The sequence below is a fragment of the Ambystoma mexicanum genome, chromosome 2q, assembly GCF_040938575.1.
Source record: "Ambystoma mexicanum isolate Mex_15411 chromosome 2q, UKY_AmexF1_1, whole genome shotgun sequence".
Taxonomy (NCBI): Eukaryota; Metazoa; Chordata; class Amphibia; order Caudata; family Ambystomatidae; genus Ambystoma; species Ambystoma mexicanum.
In genome coordinates this window covers 1,231,311,872-1,231,330,029 of record NC_090924.1, presented here as the reverse complement: position 1 = coordinate 1,231,330,029, position 18,158 = coordinate 1,231,311,872, and the positions used below count along the sequence as shown (strand labels likewise).

Below are 18,158 nucleotides of genomic sequence, written 5' to 3'. Positions count from 1 at the left end.
CTTGTAATGCTTCAATCTCTTCGGCTTGTCGTCTACTCCCCAACCATCTTCAAACCCTTGGGAATTCTCCTCCTGTTCCGGCCACTGTTGTCCATGGATGCCACAAAAGACTTTCCATCCAGCAGTACCCCGCAGTTCAGCAGCTGTTCATGGAATTGGCTTCTTTTGTGTCTGTGTCACCAAGAAAAGTCCTGTCATGACTGAAGCGGCCAGTAGTGGAGGGTGGAGTCTGCTTGTGATTGGTGTCCCCAATAGGCCTCCTCTAATGGCCAAATGCAAAACCATGCTGGGACCCGCCCACTTAAGTTCAGTTTGCTGACAGTTATGTATTATGTCCTCACTTCAACTTACTTTGACCAAGTTAGTGTCAAGCGATACAGGAATAGTGTTATTCTGGCTACCAATGTTTTGTTCTATGACTTGTACAGTGCTCTGTTGGTCCAGAGCTATCTTTGTGCCATACAAATATGTAATAATGTTGTTTCCTGTTGGTAAGAGAAAACTGCTTCAGAAGTTGGTGATTATGACTCATTGATCATTTATACAATGTTTGTAATATTTTCCAGAATTCTATGTGGCTACTACTTGATAGGGGAGGATGAGACAACCTTTCAATATTGATAACCTTTGCGACATTTCTTTTAAAGCTATTCCCGTAGTGAATTATTATTATTAATTCACTTTCACTAGTTTTCCGGTTAGTGATGAAAGTCCCTTTGATATAAAGAGAAACAAATGCATGCAGAATCTCCATGCTCAATCACATGTAAAATTAGTGACATATGTACCCGTCTGTTTGAAAACACTCATACCTGAGCTCCTGAATAGCATTAAAAGTATCTAGTACAATGCATCTCAGGTGTCTGATCAAAACTTGAATACAATTTTAGCACAACGTTTAAGAAACCTACCTTTGATCAAGCACTCATTCCTGCGGTTGCCAGTCAATTCGTCGAAAAAAATTGGTCGACCAGACAAATGGTCGAAGCAAATTGGTCGAAAACCATTTCGTCGAAATTTTTTTTTTTCTATTTTAACCCTTTTTTTTTTTTTTTTGGGGGGGTCCCCCCCAACACCCTTTTTTTCTCTAAAACCCCCTTTTTTAACTAAACGAAAACCCAAAAAAGAAATATATAAATAAAAAAAAATTTCGACGAAATGGTTTTCGACCAAATTGCGTCGACCAGTTTTTTTTCGACGAGTTGACTGGACACCATTCCTGCACCTCTGTTCTGAGAGATCATGCCCCCTTTCACTAACAGTCCAATGTCCAGTTTCATATCCTAATTGCCCAGATCCCTGTTCATGGTCTGTTTTACCAGGGTTCAGGAATTGCAGACAGAGATGTAGCTGTCTGATGTATCCTTGTAGTGCCAGCTGCTACCAGGAGCAATGTTTGATTGGGAATATGTATAAAGGAGCATAAGGCCACTTCTAGAACACATATGGCATAATGGGTCATATATAATGGCAGGGCAGAAAATCTCACTCCCTGCTAGTGATAATTGATTCTTGGCGAGTAAGAATTGGTATGCTTACTAGTCCTGTCTGCTTTCCACTTAGTTCTCGCTGTCCCATCCAGGCCCTGTGCCCCTACCAACCAGGCCAAGCACGGTTCACCCCCAGATGTCCCAGCAGACCCATCCTTCTGGGGCAGTCCAGGGGGCTGAGTGGTGGAGCCTTCCAAGAAGCCTATCTTTCTGCAGCTTGGGTGCTTCCCAGGTGCTGCCCTGCCCATGCCATTGGGCAGCTTGCCTCCCAGGAGTGTGGGGTACATTTCACCCCCTCCCCCAGCAGAATTCGCCTCATCACCAATCTGCACTTCAGCAGTTACCAGCAAAATGGCATTGTTGAGCACTATGGCCTTGCCTTAAAACTGCGTTCTGCTGTCACCATAATAATGTGCTGTTTTTGCCAAGCACCTGTCGGGCAAGATGAAACTGGGAGCGTACCGAGAAAGGCTGCCAGTGTGTTTGCTTATGCGCACCAAAGAAGAGAATTGAAAAGCAGTGCTGCGTTGCTTCTAGCTCAGAATTTTCCATTGAAAAAGGAAATATTTTACATTTAAAATGATGCAGCCCTGATGCCTTTTTTTTAATTTATTTTTTTATTTTTTATTTTTTCTCTATTCAACAATGCACAGTCCTGATCCAGTGAGACCCAGCTATGCCCAGCCATATTCAGGTTGTGCCCCAGCAAAAGAAAGCATTTTCCATTGAATGACGGGCTGTGGCAGGAAAAATCTGTGAAATCACAAACAACTTTTCTCCCAGCCGTATGGAAAAACGCTTGACTTTTTGCGTCAGAGTATCCCAGATAAACTCTTCAAAATAAACCCTATATCTAAGTGCATATGTCAGTTTCAAGGGATATTTATTTGGACAGATGCCTGTGTATTAGAAACATGACTGGGGCTTTGGAAAGATTCAGAAAATGGATGTAAGAATGCCGCATTTGAAAGTGACATCCTAGCAGAATTAACCATGTGTAACAATGGATGCTTTTTGCAAACAGGAAAAATGTCTGTTTTAAAAGTGTAATGTTGAATAATGTCCTGTCCTTGTCTAGAAATGTCAGGGGGGTTTTGTTTGAAATCTAATATGTTGTATTTCAACATCCTTGCTTATGGCTCAGAGGAAAAAAAAATGCATTTGCTGTACTGGGGAAGGCACGGAACCGGTTTTCCTGCTTGGCTTCAAAGAACATTTGCATGCTGGCAACAGGAGGGGCCTTCCCCTTGGAAACTCTGAATGGACTAAGAGGAAGCATGTTGCACGCTTGTCACACTTTATGTCTGGGCTCTAGCCTGTTAAAATAGATTCTGGGACACATACGTGTGAAATTCCAAGTAACACCTCCCTTCAACATTAAACTGGGGAGCCTCAAAGGCCACTCCAGAGCAACATTTGGATGTATTTCCTTATATGGGAGACAAAAGCTTGCCCATCTGGCTCAAAAGACTATTTTATTAATACACTTTTAAGACTTTTATCTCTGCAACCGCACCAAGCAGGAATGTAAAAGTTTAACAGTTTAAATGTAATTTTTGTGGTTTTAAAACAAGATATTGTGGCTGTCCATAGCATGTTGGGGACAGAAATGTCAGAAAATTGGATGGTCTGAGGAAAGTGTATATGGTGCCACTTTGAAATTCAGTACTCACATGCCTTATGATAGTATGTGGACATGTATAAAGTTATAGAATTTTAGGTAAAATATTTCCCACTGAAAATGACAAAAAAATATTAGAAGGCCGAAACAACGTCCTACAAACTTGGGAGTTGGACTACGATGCTCTGTGTGAATATGTAATCTGCCGATGTAAGTTTCAAAAGTGCCACAACTGTAAAAAGGTGCATGTTTTTGCCATAACTGGTTTTAGCCAAAGTGACTGTGATATGATCCTGTGCATTGTAAAGCACACATCATAAATCTGATGTCATGCCCTGGAACCCAACCGGCTGACAGCAAGGCGGTAACAATCGCCCCTGACCAATCCAGTTGTTAGAGGCATGCCCAGCCTAAGCATGCCCCACAGTATAATCCTGTGATGTCATCCGCCTTACAAGAAGGGGGGAGCTCACCGAGACAGGACACTCTTCTGAATTTTCCACCTCCTGTGTATCCAGACATTCCAGATTCACCTTGCAGATTCCGTACCCCACTGCCAGAAAAGGGGTAGTTGATCCAGGCCTTCCTATCCCGGCAGAACCACCCTTCAGAACTAAACCCCACACCAAAACCCCACTAACTCGGGGAGAAAAGGAGAAAAGCTGTGGTACCCTTTTGGAAAGTATCTTGTGACCAGACTGGCTTTTTGCCCCACTACCTGCATGCCGCTGTGTCGTGACCAGATAGGCCCAGCTGTTTTCTGCAAGGAGAGCCCCCCGGTGACCAGTGACCAGATATTGCCTTGAGTTCAGAAGCCCGTTTGGCTGTCCCTATATCGCCCCATCCCATAACACATAGCCTACCCTATCTTGATACCTTGTCTTGGTTCCACCCTCTAAGTAATCCCATCTATACCCTGATAACTTGTTTAGGATGGTCTGAATTCTCTGTGCATCCTGTCCTTGATTTTCTAATGTTAGTGCAATTCTTCTGTCTTGCATGAATCCTTAGTTATATTTTGAATAATTTAATTAATTTCCACATAAAGAGACACGCGGCGTGAAGGGGGTTAAGACGGCTGCTTAACCTGTTTCATGGGCAGCGTTCTCTTCTTGATAATCTAGTTTAAGTAAAACTTGTCCTTTCTTTCCAAACCGATTTTCTCTGTTAACTGCTTTCATTTTCCCAAAACCAAATCTCCTTCCAGATTGAAAATCTCATCCAGTTATTCAGCTAGAGTCACTCTTTCACTTTTATATTATCCCTGTGATGTGCATCTACCACCCAGCCTAAACACTGCATTCCAATTCTATCAATTTGACCCGTTTTTCTTTTTTTCAAAACCGTTTTGACATTTAAAACTGTAAAAAGCAGAAAATGCAACTTTCCAACGTGTAATTTTGGCTGCACTGTGTTCTTACTTTCAAGTTGATTTTTGAACTATATGCCCTTTGTTGATACCTTGCCTTGTAGTTGCTAGTGTTCTTACATAGCTGATGCTGTTAGAAATCATATTTACCCCATTTATTTAACCGCACATATAAATTAATTATTTAGCAATTCCGAGTGTCATTTATGCAATTGCAGAGGTTTTCAAACCCAAATTTTGCCTCCCATATTGTGAGGGAAGGTCGGATTTTAATTCTGTTTGCTGCCTAGTATCCCTGGCTCCTTGCTGCTCCTTTCTATCTGGGTTTGAGGGAGCATTGAAAGGGGAAATCTTAACTCGGGTGCTATCTACCCGAACAGTAGAATTGCTATTCATCTGTGCTTTGGATATGTTCTAGTAGAAGGTCAACCAACATAAACACTGGGAGGCAATTTTCTCCATCCGCGATGCAAGTCTGTCAGTCACGCTTTACCTCTGTCTACATAGACGTCGCCTTCCCAGAACTCATTTACCAGGCAAGCAAATGCAAGTCGCCGTGGGCTCTTCACAGGTGCTAAGATTGATGTTATTGCCCAATCATGTTGGCCTCTGTCTGTCTTTATTGTATTGTGTTGGTTTGTCTATGCTGTAATGCTTCTGCCTTTGTTTTTAATGTTTTATGCACAGCGGCTTGAACTCTCAGTATTTGTGTGCTTAAAAAGTGAAGTGCGTTCCCTTAAAATCTTGTAAACATGGGACAGAAGACAGCATCCGCGTGTCTCGGGAGTTTCTCAATCAATACGAATTAGAAAGAAAGAAAATAAATCGCTCTCTCTCGTTGCTTTAATGAAGGCATTGGTTGGGCTGACGACTCTGCTCCTCCTCTGAATCAAACGGGGTTTATGGAGCCCAACAAAATCTGCATTTCTGATTTTTCCGAAGCTACATAGATCTGTTCCAATTAGTCATGTCAACCTGTGCTTCAACGAGGTGACTGAGCAATGAAATGGCCTGGCCATGAATATTCAGAGCTGGCGCTGAGTGGTGCATTAGTGTTTTAGACTGATTTGTGGCTCACCATAATGGTTAAAAATGCGGGCAGCCGCCCCGAGATGGGTGGGGCTGCGGGGCTGTATGGTAGCATCCTCTGCCCCCCCTTGGAGAGCCGTGCAGGTGTGCACCACGGACTCCTGCCCGCCACATGTAAACCAACTATTAATGGTGCCACCTGTGGGCGCTTGGAGAGGAGCGCTCGAGCCACAGTGTTCCCGGAAATTTGATGGTTAAGGTTGCAGCTGTTCAGTGCGTAACTTGGTATGGAAGGAGGGTAGGGGCTGCCCAGACACTACGTACACAAACGGCACCGTCCACACCCTGCCAGCAGAAAGGCGTGTAGGGAATGGAGTCTGGAGCGAGGTGTGTGTGGAATGGTCGGAACCGGAGTGTGAGACGTGTGTAGTTGGCTGGCGAAAGAGGTGTTCCTACGATAGAGTTTGGAGACGTGTGGTGGGTTTTGTGCTTGTGCACAGGATTTCTATGGAGAGAGGGGTTCTGATAAGTAAGATCTTAAAGGGGCTTTAGCTTGCACGGGAAACAAAAAGGAAAATGCAGGTTTAAACGATTCAAGTCAGTGCTTCTAACCTGTAAATACTTTCTGGCAAAACATTTTAGGTGGTAATTACATGATTTCTTTCTTTTCAACAAAGTGTTTTATTCAGTCCAGCCAATTTCGTTTCAATTGTGTAATATCCAGAAAATGTAGATTCTAGCAACGTAACAACTGTTGAACATCTTCAAAATTAAACAGCTTCACCAAACCAAATGATAGACTTATGGAAACTTAACGTGTTTCTGTTGTAAGACTTCGATCAGAAGCATAAATGGCTAAGAAACATAAAAATGGCACATTTTAATGATTCAGAAAGTAGGGCTTAATTGGATATAATCAAAAGCACACTCCTCCACCACCTAGCTACATGGGCATTCTTGGAGTTGGAGTCATCGAGATTGGAGGCAATTGTGAGCACAGAACCAAATGTCAGTCATGTTTGAAAACCATTGGAATGCAAACATCTGGTTTTTCACAGATCTGGCCCATTTGCTTTTGGGTTTCCTTCACATGACCTAATTTTTTTTGGCCCATACAATTGCAAGGAGGTTGCAAAAATGTGAAGAGACAAACATTCTGGGTTTTCTGTTTCCTATGGACTCGCCATATGGAGCATGACACAGGGCAGGAAATGTGCTCGGGGAGTTTCCCTGCTCTTTTCAAGAGATATACGAATGCTTCCCAATGTTGGTGCGGTTGGAGAGGTAGGTATCCCTTCACTTATGCCTGCGCTTTTGTGTTTGATAGGGGCAGGCAGAGGCTGTGGTCCTCCATTGTCGTGATGGACTTGTTTTATCATGTTGGGCACTATTTTGATCTCTGCCGTTTTGGCCTGCATGCACGGCAAAGACCAGCAATTGATACCACCATGGTGCGACACGGTGGCTGTTGTCACAGTGGGCGCCTATGGATTTGGCCACCTATTTGTACATGGTTGAATTACTGACAGAGCCCATTGGATTCCTGTGCCCCATTGGCATCCAAGTCTGACCCACCTGACATGGGAATTCAGGTTCACAACTGTGGAGTAAGCGTTGCTACTAAGCGGCCGCCTGGCAGCGCCCACAGCCAGTCCTGGTATTTTAGATGACATGTATGTTAGAATTTGTAGCTTCACATTTACTACTAAAACCGTGAACCTCCCAAGTCCCAGCACACAGTTTTCACAAGTCACAACCAGTGCTGGCAAGCTGTTGTGAGTAGCATAGGGTCACTGGCAGCTGTCAACCAGCACGCTGTGCTTCCTGCCTTGCTGCCTAGCAGTTACATGAGCTGCTGGCCGCCCGGCGACTAATACACAATAAATAAATTTTAAAAAGTCCCAAGGTGTCCTGGTAAAAAGCAGGTTCCAGGCTTTTTAAGATTTCTTCAGGTAAGTTTATTTCCAAGTTCGTAATTACAAATCCACATGAAGACATAAGCTGGGACAACACCGGCTCCCATCACCCAGGGCCAGCCAGCTGTAACCGCCTCTACACAGAACACTCACTCAGAATATTCCATTATCCACACATAAACATTCCACATGACATCTCAAGCTACCTCACCTCAGACAGGCACAATACAACACACCTCCCTCCTTTACTAAACCATACATGCACAGAACAAGTCACATACCAGAACAACACAACTACCACATTCCAAGATATACGCACATGTAACACTCAACTGGCAGACAGACACTTCCACGGCCACACCCAACCATCAAAACATCACACCCTGACAAACTACATTCCATGTACCAATAACAAAATTACTGTCATCCATCTGCCTGTTCATGCCACAAACAAGCAACTGGGCTCTCACCCCAGGACCTGGCCAACCCTGAAACTGGGATACTTCATATACATTCCTGAACCACCACAAGACTGCTTTGCCTCCTACCACCTGCCCCCGCCTACAACAACGCGGGTGTCCAAGCTGCCACCCTGGAGCCCCAGCAGGCCTCCAGACTGCCACTCTAGAGAACTGAGACCTTAAATCCTCCAAAAAGACCACCTCAACCTCACTCCAACAGGGGTTCACAAAGTGGAAACATACAACATCACTGAGATCACAAACACCCATGGTCTTAAATCCATACTCATTACACCAGACCAGGATGTAAAAGCCTTCCAAACACATTTGGAGCGGTGGCCACGCACTCCCAATGCCAACATCAATGACTGGTAAAAACTAAACTGTCTTATAGCAAGGAAAACATCCTAACCCAAAACAAGCTGTTGAACCCATGGATACAACGAAATCCACAATAAATACCAAAAGTAACATAGAAAACAATTTACTCATCTCAGGGCTTACCACACTCAATACCGCCGGGTCATTACCAGGCGTCCCCAGCTACCCCTTTACCACCAGCTACCTACTGTCCAATGTGATGAGAAGGATAAAAAACCCCAGAGGAGGCGCTACCTCCCTCACAGAACAACCTCATCGCTGTTCAACTTTTACCGGAATCAGGTAACCCCTATAACCAGACCAATCCCCTCACATGAAATTAGAAAATTCTTACATCCTTAATTGAAAGAGTCGAGGCACTACCTCCCTCACAGAACAATCGCATGGCTGTTCAACTTTTACCATGACAGGTAACTGCGCAAACCAAAACAATGTAAGGAAAACTATATACCCCACTGACATTACCCAAACAATTCAAACCATGCATTTCACACTGCAACACTTCCATGCTGAATGTGAGTTCACCCAATACCCAACACTCACTGACTCTCTCCAACCTATCTGAGTCAGATTCATCATAACATACATTCCAAAATCGTAGAATGTTGCAACCATATGCTGTAAACAATACATAAACCGCATTGAAAGCATTTGCGCTGTGCACATTTGAATACAAAACCATGTTGCTCATAGTAAGTAAAATCCCCAAAACTAACACTTTTATGAACTAAAACGTCCATAGCCATTTGCAGGCTCTTAAGCGAACCTATGAGTCCATAGCCGTTTACACAGGCTCTACTGACATGTGCAATATAGCTGAAAATCCTCAAAATGATTAAAGCTATCACACTCATACACATACCACCCATTTTACACTAACGGCAATGATTTATGCACATTAGTGTCCATGTGCCATGGTGCTTGGCACTCGAAACCTGCAATTCTCTCACCCCGCTCTCACCCCGCCTTTCATGCCCTCCGAGGAGGATTGTAACAAGGTGTCACAGGCCTTTCAAGCAAAAATAGAAAAAGCAAGACAGAACATTATCAAAGCCAGACTTATTGCTAAACAAGACACTGATCCCCCACTAACGGAGACTCTTGTCAGAGGACAGTTCTTCAAATTTAGCTCCATCTCAGAGGCAGAGATGTTAGAGGTGTTGAACAACATGAAACCAACCACTTGTGCAGAAAATATCCTGCCTCCAAGCATCATTCTCCAACATAAAGCTACCTTTGCGCCCATTCTTCAGAGAATAGTAAACGCCTCATTTAAAGAGGGCACAGTGCCGAGAGACATTAAGAAAGTTACTATCACCCCTCTTGTCAAAAAAGCAGGTCTGGATCCTAAAGATCCTGCGAATCTTCGCCCAATAACCAATTCAAACTTTGTTCTCAAGCTATTGGACAAGGTTGCTACACAACAACTGCAACAATTCGTTGAAAACGAGGAAATCCTGCATCGGCAACAATCGGGATTTAGAGCCTCCCATAGTACGGAAACAGCCATGCTGGATCTGCAGAACCAGTTGCTTAGCTTAATAGATAAAGGCAAGTTAGGAGTGTTAATGCTTTTAGATTTAAGTGGTGCCTTTGACCTGGTGGATCACCCCCTTCTCATCAAGGCACTCAGAGAGAATGTGGGATGTTCAGAAGGAGCCATAGATTGGCTTCTGTCCTTCCTTTCGGATCGTCAAGCCAGAGTCCATTGGGGCAGTAGCTTCTCTGATCCCTGTGATATTTTATTTGGAGTCCCACAAGGGGCCAGCCTCTCCCCAATGCTGTTTAACATATACATGTGCACTCTGTGCAGCTTACTGGTGAAGGAGGGGGTGTTGTTTACAAATTACGCAGACGACACCCAACTCATATTGGAACTGGATGGCAGCCATCATGACGCAGACAGTGAAGTAATAGCCAGGGTCTATAAGATAATTAATGCTTGGATGCAGACAAATTGGATGTGTCTGAATGACTCCAAAACTGAGCTTATGCTGTTTGGATCTAGTCGTCAGCTTGCCAACTTGGGGGCAGAGTATAAGTCATTTAAAATCAAGAACGCCACTATCCAGGTAGTCCAGAAAGTGAAGACCCTGGGAATGATTGTTAAAGCAGTGGTAGACTCTCATGCTCAGACTAGCTATCTACAAAAAAACACGGCATATTACTTAAGGCTCATGAAAGCCATTAAGCCTTACCTTAATGAGGGCAACATGGCTACCATAGCCAGAGCCATTATATTATCAAGACTTGACTATGGTAATGCCCTGATGCTAGGGGCTTCCTCTAGCGATGTCTCTAGTTGTCAGGTGATTCAGAATAACGCGGTTAGGCTGGTCAAAAATTTGAGGAAAAGAGACCATGTCACTGAAGATAGAATGGCGTTACACTGGCTAAGAGTAGAGGATCGTATAAAATTTAAAGCTCTCTGCCTGGTTCATAAATGCCTTTATGGCTCTGCTCCAGAGTATTTAAAAAAGAGGTTAGTGCTTCACACCCCCAGTAGAAGTCTTCGCTCCGGGGGTAAATGCCTGTTGATCATTCCCAAGTTCAAGCTGAAATCGGGGTTGGGCAGCTCCTTTTTGGTTCAGGCGCCCAGCTTGTGGAATAGTGTTCCGGAAACACTCAGGTCTGAAACAAACCTTCTTGCTTTCAGGAAGGGTTTGAAAACATATCTCTTCAGATGATGAACCGGGATAAGTTGGATCAGGGACATCTTCAGGGTTCAGCTTTGGACTGGCCGCTTTCTGTGTTCTATGTGTGTCTCTGTTCGTTTAAAGTGCCCTGATGCGCTTGGGCTACCGGCGCCATATAAAAATGAAATGAAATGAAAAATTCCTCAAAAGAATTATGCTAAATACCCTTCAATACAACATATTACCACACTATATTGTCACTGTTTCACTTACCCATTTACATAACAGAACAGCGCCGTTTAAGATGCATGTAGATATTCTATAAACACAAACTCATTTGCATCCTTGCAGTACCCCCATTCTACAGATTCGCATCGCACCAAGGCACTCACAATCCTGCACATGCAAAATGCTCCGTCAGTTTTAAATAGGTATATTAAAGTTCCAAACTACCCAACATTATGGCTGTTACTCTCTGCACAAGCCTATACCTCACCATACTGTCATGACCTAAAAATGTCACCTTATTTGTTGGCCGCTACTTGTCGCCTCACTAACTGAGACGGAGCAGCATGCCAGCATCACAATCCGCCGAAGATGTCTCTTTTGCCAAGCAGAGACCACAGAATTTGGCACCTAAACAAACCATGTCTCTTGGATCAGATTCGTATCATAGGGTTCCCATGTTCTAAGCATTGTTCATTCCTGCCTTAATATAGCTGCACACATATTTTGCTTCCTTCCTTCCAAGACACATGTCTTGCCAAACGTCAGATTCCTTAAAGTACTTTCCCTTTTACATCCTCAGGGAAAACAGCACTTATAATACGAAGCTCTAACAATAGCACATTCCAAAGAACATTCTACGTTTCACCATCTCCCCCTGCTGCATGTGTGACATCATCAGTCACTACTGCTCAGCAGGGCTATGCAGAGCTTCATAGGCCAACGGTCGTTCACTTCCCAGGAGATCTCGCCACGAAAGGCTCATATATCATATATATCATAATCACCAGAGTTTCAGAGAGCCAAAAACATGATGTGCACGATAAGCACAGTACGGTGCTGCCAGGCTCCCATAACTACAAAGCCTGCAATTATCTTGTGAGAAGGACACCGTTTGAAACAGCTCCCCATTGCTATGAGTACACAAGACATGGGAGTGACGTGTATTCAGGCAAAAAGTCCTCCTTGTTCATGTCAAATTCACATTCATTTCCCAAACTCAGAGCAGCGTCTCTTTTCTTCTATTGCCATTCTAACTTAAAAAAAAAAGTAGAGTAGCATCACATTCCTCCCAGTGGGCTAGCTCTTCATTACATCTCACGAGGACCAGGGTACAGCGTTTGCTTTCAACATCAATTTCCCTGTATTGCCAGTATTATCTTTCACCTGCTGGTCCAGCGCCATTTCCAGCCCCCAGGGCAGAGCTCTGCCTCCTACTTAGGAGCTGCTCATCCAAAAAGGGGCCTCTTTCTCGGACTTCCCCAGAACCCCTTAACACAGTCCTCCTTCCTGCTCCTAGAGCTGATCCCTCTGCAATGGGGCCTTATTCCTGTTCCTGCCCCTGCGCTCTGGGGAGCCATGTCAGAGCTTCTCCCTGAAGACTCCCTGGGGCCCAGCTTGCCCACTACTTATGTGCGCCGGTCCCACCAAAGATGGGGATTTAATCATCCGGCTCCCCCGGCACCCTGGGTGATGGGACTTATAGTTTTTGGGGGCGGTGTTGTCCTTCTCCAGAAGCTTGTCCTTCCTGAACCCCCCGCAGCAGGGTCCTCAGTCCATCAGCTTGTGGCACGTAGGTTACCAAAGACCGATTTGTCGCCATTGTTAAAAAGCAGGTTCCAGGCTCTTTAAGATTTCTTCAGGTAAGTTTATTACCAAGTTCTTAGTTACAAATCCACATGAAGACATAAAGGACATAAGCTGTGACAACATCGGCTCCCATCACCCAGGGCCAGCCAGCTGTAACCGCCTCTACACAGAACACTCACTCAGAATATTCCATCATCCACACATAAACATTCCACATGACACCTCAAGCTACCTCACCTCAGACAGGCACAATACAACACGTCCCTTGTCTGCCCCAGATTTTATGGGTCTCTTACGCCCCTGGCTAGTAGTGTGGTAATCCTGTCAGCAGAATACCCAATCTGCAATTGATAAAGTCTCCCAGATGACCAGCCAACAGGGCTTTAAGTGGGGTAACAACTATATGTGTATTTGTACCGTAGTATGCATGCCACTAGAAAATGTTTACATATTTCTATGTTTATAAAATATGACTTAAAAACTACACAAACTATAGTACGGTACGCACATAAATATATAAATGTTTACATTTATATGTTTGTTTGCGTGCCTTACTATGGATTGTGTACTTCAAGATATCTTGAAAAGTACACAAACCATAGTAAGATACTCGCACAAATATATAAGATTTATATATTTGTGTGCATACCTTATGGGTTGCAAACTTTTCAAGCCATCCTTTTAAAACATTTCTATGTACAGGTGAGTGACCCGATGGAGTTCTACACATGGACCCCGAGTATTGCAGTTAATGTGCCTATTGTTATCCTTTGTGCAAGTAGCAGTCACTGACGGGCCGCTATCCCCCCACATGTGCGAATGAAAAACGCATTTGCAAATTCCAGAAATACCAGAGACGGACATGCGGCGCAAATCTATAAATGGCAATGCCGCGCATACAGGCGTAAATATAATTGAGCAGGCCTCCCAATGGAAGACTTGGGTATATAAGAAGGACAAGGATGGGAGTGTTGCATACAGGCATGCCGATCAAACGGACCCGACTAACCACTATTGACGAATATTAATGACACTCTTGGGCACTATAATGTCCTAGGCACCCAGTCCTGAACAAGTATATACCTGCTGAAGAATGACCTCCACACACAGAGGCTTGAACATGACAGCCACAGATACAGGCTGGCAAGTGACCCATGAAGGTGTACCCATGCTTGAGTGACAGAAACTTGTACTGTGTACATATACCATTGATGTGGCCTTGTAGGATTCATCTGACCCTGCATCGGCTTCAGTTAAACTTGGTCTGTTTTCATGTTTGCAGGGTGTGGGGTAGGCTGTGCCCAAGTTCGACTGTAAATGCAACGTCATGGTTGATGTTTTATCAGCAACACGTGGATTGCATGCGATTATTGTGTAAGCTTTTAAGCTACTTTTTAAAGTCTTCCTTTTCAGAAAGAGGAACCCGCTGGTTTCAAATTTAAAATGTGAGAGCACCCCGTTATAGAGAGATCATCCCAGAACGGCTATTTTTCTGCTTTGAGAACTTACGCAGCGTGAAAGGAACCTAGGTGAGTTTCAGTGCAGGTCTCCCAACCTGCTATATAATAAAACGCTATTACCAACTGGTGCTTTTATTGCAGTCTACATTGCAGCATCAAATGGCGCAGTGACAATGTGACAGATGCGCGTTTGCTGAGTTGAAGCACGCTATGGACTTGCCAGCACAAGTGCATCTAACTAAACTATTTGCCCCCAATTCGAATAGCTTTTAAACGTACTGATGTATTCCATGAAGTTTTACAAATTCGTATCGTGAGAGCTATGCCCTGGTTGGGGGAGAGTGGGGCGAGTTGTCCCATGCTTGGGGGCTTGTCTTTATGGCAGTGTGTGCTGTGTATACAGCCATACAGTACAACACAGCAGTACTAACATTGTAATCAATTTGGAAGTTCATAAAGCTCTGACATAATATATGGCCTATTAGACGACTGCAATTGTCGGCCCAGAACTGCTATACAGACCAAACAGACTTTTGCGTGCACCTTCTGCACACACTGCTCTAGGTCCTGCTTGTGCTTGCACGCTGCATGGATTCCTAGTAGCGTTTTGAACCCACCTTCTGCACACACTGCTCTAGGTACTGCTTGTGCTTACACGCTGCGTGGATTTGTGGTAGCATTTTGCACCCACCTTCTGCACACACCGCTCTAGGTCCTGCTTGTGCTTACATGCCTCGTTGCTTCCAGGAAGCTGTTTGCACGCACCTTCTGCGCACACTATACATGATTTATTGTGTGGCACCTTGATTGAGGCGGGGGGGCAGGAACTCGCCAGGTTAAGGGTGGTCTCTTAATATCTTGTTACACATCCCCACTCTTTCTACACCCACCCACCCACTCTACCCCCACCAACAACCCCATCCACCCACCCTACCCCCTTTCTCTACTCAACCCTACCACTTCTCGCTTTAACCCCACCCCCACCCAAACCCATCCTACCTACTTACCTCTCACTATCCCCCATCATCCTTCTTGTCACACTCTCGCTTTATTTCTTAACCTCTCACTCATACCCTTTTTTGCTCATATTTCCTCTTGATCATCATTGATGGCACCCTCTATGAATAGATTCCCCCCTTACTCTATTCCTCTTCTCGTTCTATTGCATAACTGCACCCCAGCAACTGGACCCCAGCAGATGGAGGATGTGCCAGCATCATCGGGCAGGGCACGTGCACGACGGCGCTGGTGGATTTCATCTGCCTGGATGCCGTCGTGCTGGCAAAGGCAGTTGCGTCAAAGGCAGCGGCAGGCTCAACGTGGGAGGATCATGGCTCCGGGCCATCAACTACAGAGGGGCAGGCATCGGCCAGCGCTCAGGAGGACCCTGGAATGGGAGTGTCTTCCGTGTGGCAGCGGTTGGGCCATTGGATAGATGCAAAGCGGCGGCGGGCGGAGGAGGCACGGCTCACTATGGTCAGAGCGGAGAACTACATGCGCAGGCCGCTGAGGCGGGCTGAGCGCCTGGAGGGAATTCGCAGGGAGTTGGAGGTGGACATGGCATTATCCCTGCGAGAACTCTGGGCCAGGGAACAGGCCCGCCTCCAGGACGTTGAACAGGAGTTCGATGATGCCCTGGCCCGGGAAATCAACTAGTGAGCCATAGGACTTTCGCGCCGTCATTGTATATAGTTAATTAGTGTTAGGTTTCATTTATGTTATTCTTTCATTTGGGGCGCTTGGACTATGCCCCACCTTTTTGTAGATGGTTCTTTATTAGGTAGGGTTTTTTGTAGGTTTCCTTTCAATAGTTGGGTTTATGGACCCTGGATTTGTTTTTTGTATATAGTTGAAGACTGCATTTCTCATCATTCTTTTTTTTGTTCACCATGGAGCAATGGATTATTCTTATATTTTTTCTTTGGATTTGGTTTGCTGGTCGGACACTTTGGGCCCATTTTCATTTGGATTCTGCTTTCATATTTATTTCATTTTTTTGGAACATGCTGCATTTTCTTTATTATTTCCATTATTGTGGGATTTGATTTAATCCCCTTGCTTTTGTGTTCAATACATTTTTTTTCATACTTCAATGTATGGTATTCTCTCATTGGTTTCATGCATATCACGATGTGGGTTTTCTCATTCACTGTGTGTGTGTGTGTGTGTGTGTGTGTGTGTGTGTGTGTGTGTGTGTGTGTGTGTGTGTGTGTAGGCCCATGATTGTGGATCGTGATGAGGGTTTGGGGGAGGGGGGGCATGAGTCGGGGCCTGCTGGCAGGTGCCGTCAATGCTGGCTGGGTGTACAGGGGGACATGTGTCGGGGCCTGCTGGCAGGTGCCCGTCAATGCTGGGTGGGTGGGGGCGCAGGGGGACATGAGTCAGGGTTCATTAGTGCACAGTGCCATGTGGGCTGGCTGCGGGGCATGCCCTGGGTGTATGGGCTGCCTGTGGGGCATGGCCAGGGGTGCAGGGTAGTCCCCTGTGGTGTGGGCTGCCTGCGGGCCATGGCCAGGGTGGATGGGCTGCCTGCGGGGCATGGCCAGGGGTGCAGGGTAGTCCCCTGTGGTGTGGGCTGCCTGCAGGGCCTGGGGAGGGGGGAGAGGGCACACCTGGGAGGACCCACACTGCCAATCCCGCGCACCCCAGAAATACACATACCCTACTCGCCAAGCGAAATCGCGTATTAAACTCCCCGTGCACCCCTCAGAATACATATACCCCTCTCGCGCTAGCGAAATCGCGTGTAAAACTCCCCGCGCACCCCTCAGAATACACGTACCCCGCTCGGCCAGCAAAATCGCATGTAAAAAAACTCCATGCGCACCCCTCAGAATACACGCATGCAGCCCATCCACCCTCAACATTCCCCACAGGCAGCCCATCACCCTAGTGCATGCCCCACAGGCTGCCCACACCACAGGGTGGAGTTTAACACACGATTTTGCTAGCGCGAGAGGGGTACGTGTATTCTGAGGGGTGCGCGTTTTCGTGGTTGGGGGGGGCTGTATGCTGGTCCACTGGCCTGTGCGCCATGTACAGGATTTGTGCGTTGTTCATGGCGTACGGGGCGGGCGTGGGGCCGTAACTGGCGCTGCTGCAGGGTCGCTGCGCCACGGCTGGTTATGGATGTTGAAATCTATGAATACGCTGTGTGCTGAAATGGGTTTTGGCGCACGCGGCTGGCGCAGACTGCCGCACGCGCACACTCTGTGCCAGCCGCATGCTCCACTTGTGCGCCGAATTCTATGAATTACCGCCTTTGCCTTTTAAGTCTAGCCCAATCTGTTTGGGAATGTAGCTGCAACAGCAATTCATTATCTTGTGGAAGTAGCCGCAGGGGGTGGAAACTCAGTGGACATCACACTATTAGCAGAAATATGTATAAAGTATAATGTTTTGACACCATTTTGTATCATGTTGTCTTAATGTTTCGTTCATAGAGCATCCATCTGTGAATCTGCATATCAAATTTTGTAATTGCAATAGTGTTTTGTACATTTTTGTTTTAATAACACCACAATTATATATTTTTGATTTAAGCATAAATCATGGGGAAATCCTTCTCTCACTTGTCGACACACACTTCAAAGGAGGAAGCGTATGATGGTTATACTCCCACTGGCAACTCGGACCGGAATGGACTGGTTTCATCCGATACACATGAAGATGGGCGGCATGGAGACGTGTCACAGTTCCCTTATGTGGAGTTTACAGGCAGAGACAGTGTCACATGTCCCACATGTCAAGGAACAGGACGAATTCCACGAGGTAGGACCTTTCACATTCGACTGTATGCTTTTCTGTCAGTTGTATGTTTTTTTCCCAAGGACTTTGTAACAACAGTATTCTCCCCTCCTCTTTCAACATGGCACATCTTGCTACTACTGTATTTCGTTTTTTTAAATAACTAAATCTGTTCCTCTACTATCCCCTTAGATGGCTCCGCTCTTGATAAATGTGTTCCTTTTAAAATGTGC

At 45.4% G+C, this 18,158-nt stretch overlaps 1 protein-coding gene across 4 annotated transcripts in view; it reads left to right on the top strand.

The window, feature by feature from the left end:
* The window catches only part of TMEM106B (transmembrane protein 106B), a 177,296-nt gene that overhangs the window by 12,341 nt on the left and 146,797 nt on the right, over window positions 1-18,158 (top strand). For all 4 annotated transcript variants that reach the window (XM_069648628.1, XM_069648626.1, XM_069648627.1 and 1 more), the window contains exon 2: window positions 17,722-17,949. In XM_069648628.1, coding sequence (XP_069504729.1) covers window positions 17,730-17,949 — 220 coding nt within the window. In that variant the 5' untranslated portion in view covers window positions 17,722-17,729. The remainder of the gene's footprint in view (window positions 1-17,721; window positions 17,950-18,158) is intronic.